At 39.8% G+C, this 4740-nt stretch overlaps 1 protein-coding gene across 1 annotated transcript; it reads left to right on the plus strand.

The window, feature by feature from the left end:
• The first annotated feature begins 386 nt into the window (after nucleotides 1-386).
• LOC116569347 (probable G-protein coupled receptor 141) lies at nucleotides 387-4254 on the plus strand. The gene is made up of 2 exons (XM_032305542.1): nucleotides 387-467; nucleotides 3315-4254. Exon 2 carries the CDS (start codon nucleotides 3350-3352, stop codon nucleotides 4235-4237), a length of 888 nt encoding a protein of 295 aa, XP_032161433.1. The 5' UTR covers nucleotides 387-467; nucleotides 3315-3349; the 3' UTR covers nucleotides 4238-4254.
• Nucleotides 4255-4740: the final 486 nt, after the last annotated feature.

Here is a 4740-nt window from a genome sequence, read left to right on the forward strand (position 1 = left end):
CCAGGCACCCCTCCTCTAGGTTTTCTTATATTCTTCATGTAAAACATGTGGGCTAAAACATACAAGTATGATAAGAGGCAGCTTTTGAAAAAAAAGAAAACCATGGAAGTTTTTCAGGTTACTAAGGAAAATTTCTGCAATAATGACAGTAAAAATGAAAGTCTTGATGTATAAGAATGCTCTTTTATATGTTTAACCACATGAGCTGTGGAGACCAACATCCGTTTGTGGCCCTTAGGAGGTTTATCTGGGTCCTCCATCTTGACTGTTCAACTTCGAAAGCCTTCAGTCTGAAGTGTGTTCGTCATTCATAGCTCACCCCAAGATTTCTCTTGACGCTTGTCGTTGCTGGAGTCTTGATTCCGGCCACATGTTCTTGTTGCCTGCCCGGATGTGGATGACCCATAAATAAGCAGCGGGCCCTGAATCTTCCAGCAGAACCAAATCCTAAGAGGAAAAAAGATCGCGTAAGTAGTCTGGGGAGTCGTTTGTTTCTGCCTAGAAAACAAACAGAGAAATACCTAGAAATTACAGGCTATTGGAGGATAATGTTTGGTGTGGAGGTGGGGGCTGTGCCTTAAGTCTTGAGGCGGGGGGGCGGGGGGGATAGAAACAGTAGAACATAGTCCCCATGCATTTAAATATTTTTAGGACAATACTGAGAAGTAACTACAGAAGAGTGGGATCTTGCTTTTGTGAAATATCCTTGTGTATGTTTCGGAAGGAGAAGAGGCATTGGTACTTTGATGCCCTATTCTGTGTCAGGGAATCTGTTAGGTTCTTTACAGACACCATGTAACTTCTTACAAAATATATGTTCTCATTCCCATATTTATAGCTGAAGAGACAGCTTTAGAGCTTAGCATTTGTCCCACAATTAGACTTCTGGTGAGTGGCAGGGTACACTATTTCCAAATGTCATACAGCCTGGGAAGGTGTGTGCATTGAAACTGTGCAACTGACAAATAATTTAGATTTTCATTGCTTTAAAATAATTTCAAATTTGAATCTTGTCTTCTTAGACTTGGGGGCTACCAAAATTTTAAACTAAATTGGTATCATATTTGTTCATAAGTTATATGAAACTCTTCTGTTTCACACAAAAATCACATAAGCATTATATATTTTATTTTATTATAATTTTTTTAAAGATTCTATATATTTATTTGGCAAAGAGAGAGGGAGCAAGAGAGAGCGTGAGTGGGCAGAAAGAGAGAGTGAGGTAGAAGCAGACTCCCCACTGAGCAGGGATCCCAATGCAGGGCTTGATCCTAGGACCCCCGGAGCATGACCTGAGCCAAAGGCAGACACCCAGTCACTGAGTCATGCATGTGCCCCAGCATTATATATTTTAAATATGTACTTTGTGAAAGTGAAAGTGCATATTCTAGCACATAAAATTTGATAATCACATTTTTGAGTTGTAATAAAATCTTATTTAAATATGCCAGGTCCAATATAATGTTTCACAAACAAAAAAATTAGTTATTCCCTCTGAGGAGATGCTGGAGTAGCAGAGGAAAAATTCCAAAATATCTTAGACATTTGCTGTGGAATAGCTTCTCCCTCAGATACCAACATTCAACTGCTTCTGGCCAGGTTAGTGGTAGATGCATGAGAAAAAGGGACAGATCCTTCTGGACAGGGGTGACTGACCTGTTGATGTCTGAGTCCCACACTGTCCAATCAAAGGTTTGAAAAAGTTTTTTTTTTTATTGTCAGATATTCATAAATTTCCGACATTCATAATATTCATAAATACTTACTGGTGCCATAGCAGTTTTATGTGACTAAGTGTATATCTGCCTAGGTATATAAAGTAAGGAGAAAAGGGGTAAATGTCTTTTTGTTTCTGATGCTTCACGTTAAGTATCATAACTTTTACATGGCTTTTCTTGATGCTGTTACCGAGCTATTTCAAGTGCATTAGCTCATTTAACTTTCCAATAACTGCTTCATGTAGACAGTAGGACCTCTCGCATTTCACAGCTCGAGCTCCGTGGAGCCAGGTGACTCACACACACTCCCACAGCGACCCAGAGACAGATCTGGCACTCGTTTGCAGGACGGCAGATTGCTACGCAGTCCCTGCTCCTTACACATCCAGCCTGAAAAACTTACATGAAACTTAAACATGGGCACCTGAGTGGCTCAGTCGATTAATCGTGTACCTTCAGCTCAGGTCATGATCCGAGGGTCCTGCGGTTGAGCCCTGCATTGGGCTCCCTGCTCAGTAGGGAGACTGCTTCTCCCTCTCCTGACTCTCTCTTGCTCTCTCTCTCAAATAAATAAATAAAATCTTAAAAAAATCAAACAAAAACAGAAAACAAAACTAAACAGAACTCACCCACTCACCAACCCCAACTTTTCACGGAAATGTAACGTACTAGTCTAAGATTCAGTGTTAGCAAGAAGAAGAGTGCAGGATATAGTGTGGGCTGCTCCCTGCTCAGAAGCTATTCATAGAAAATATTATATATTTATTTAAAGTAGGCTCTATGCCCATCATGAGTCTTAGAGTCACATGCTCTGTGGACTGAACCAACCAGGTACTCCTAGTAGAAAATATTTTAAAATGTCTGATGCATCTTCTTACAATAATTGCACACAATTTACATGATCTTCTCTATGTTATCCCAAATTGGATTTCTAACAATAGAAAAAATGACCTTTGTAGATCTGAGATGAGTGTGACCTGCGTGTATGCCGACTCTGCCTTTATTTAAAATTTTGTTATTTTATTCATCATGAATTTTTTGCATTAATTTTGATTTTTTTAAAAAATTGCATTAAAATACCATTGATTTTAATTACTGAGTTTTTGGCCTTTCCTTAAATTTTATGCTACAGACTAACATGTCCCATGCTAATTTCAGCCCTGGCATGTGAGCTTAATAGAATCATTGGGTCTACAGTTATGAATTTTATACTCAAACGGACTTATTTCTGTGATTTTGCTTCACTCTTTTTCTTTAATGTTTGGGTAATTAAGGGGAGTCCCTGGGCACCTGGGTGGCTCAGTGTGTTACGCCGCTGCCTTCGGCTCAGGTCATGATCTCAGGGTCCTGGGATGGAGTCCCTCATTGGGCTCTCTGCTCAGCGGGGAGCCTTCTTCCTCCTCTCTGCTTACTTGTGATCTCTGTCTGTCAAATAAATAAATAAAATCATTAAGGGGAGTCCCTGACAATATTTATTGGGTCTACAGCTTGAGGTTTATAAACAGTTGGCTAGGATTATTAAACTCAATATTATTAAAGTTAGTTGCTGTATAGTTTCCATATATCTGTTATAATTTTGTGAAACTTTTGATTTAGGAGTTTACGGTCTTCTAAGCATTTTGTGGCGATACATGGAGCCCAACAATATGACCACCCTGCCAAACGCCTCAAACACAGAGCAAGGCCACTGCAAGAGACACTGCAGGATGATTCTGATAACACTCTACAGCATGGTTTTGCTTGGAGGCACCACGGGGACAGTACTGATGTCACGTATGATGTGCAAAAGGAAGAGCCAATCCATGATTGCCATGATCATTCTCAATATCATAGTGCTACACTCAGTCCTCCTGGTCAGCCTCCCGTTCCGCCTCAGCTATTATATCTTAGGGGTCTGGGAGTTCGGATCCTTTCTCTGCCGACTGGTCAGCAGCATAATATACGGTCATATGTACTTCACCTTTGTTTTCTATGTGGTCATTGTCATACTCCGATTGCTCGTCTATTTTAAGAAACTTCAAATGCAAAAGTTGCAAAAATACCACATGGTAGTATTAAGCATTGTTATTTGGACCACGGGCAGCCTTGTTTTTTGGCCAATATTACTTTTACAATATGGCATACATCCAAGCTACTCAGAAAAAACACGGTGCTTTGAGTTCTACAAAGATCTCAACCGGGGGGATCTCATTATCTTGAACTACTCTATGATTGTCATTATGATCTCAACAGTTGTTATACTCTTTCTGATAGAGATGGGTGTCATCGTTCAACTGATAAAAGCTCTCTGGCCTGACATGTGGGCACATCAAGACTATAGAGCTCAAATCAAGAGCTTCTTCTTCCTCCTAGTAATAGTGGTCTGTTTTATACCCCACCATGTATTCCGGGTACATTTTATTCAAAATTACTCAGAGATAGACAATTCTGAGTTAGTTCTTTATAATGAAATTTTTGTTGCTTTGACTACTGTCTGTTGCCTGGATATGGTGTGTTTCATAGGTGGGGTTATCCATTAAATACTCCTTGTCCCTCACTTTGTAATTGTTTTTGTTTGTTTGTTTGTTTGTTTTTTACCATTGTGACAAAACAGTTTCAAATGAACGACTGCTACCATGACTTCAAAATTTTTCAAATTCTCAGCTCTTGATTGTCACTGGAATTATTTTTCCATGAAAAGGTAATGAAAACCAATTGTCCCCCTCTTCTTGGGTGATCTGTTTTCCGTGAACTGTATATTCACTTGCCATAGCTCTACCCAAGTTGACCCTAAATGTCCTTTCCAGACTCAACTCAACCTCTTTTTCATGCAGTATTTACTCCTGCTGAGCACAACCACGGGCTTTTCCTACTCAACAGTCCAGCTTGTTCTCTTTGCCTTTGCTATTGCTGGGCTTTGATCTTAAAATGTTCTTTCCCTCCTTTTCCAAACTATCTCTTCTTTAAGGTCTAGAGAATTTGAAGACATGGACTCTAGAGCCTTAACTTATTCAACTTATGCTCAGCCTGATATACGTGCCTC

The sequence above is a fragment of the Mustela erminea genome, chromosome 11, assembly GCF_009829155.1.
Source record: "Mustela erminea isolate mMusErm1 chromosome 11, mMusErm1.Pri, whole genome shotgun sequence".
In the NCBI taxonomy this organism is placed as follows: domain Eukaryota; kingdom Metazoa; phylum Chordata; class Mammalia; order Carnivora; family Mustelidae; genus Mustela; species Mustela erminea.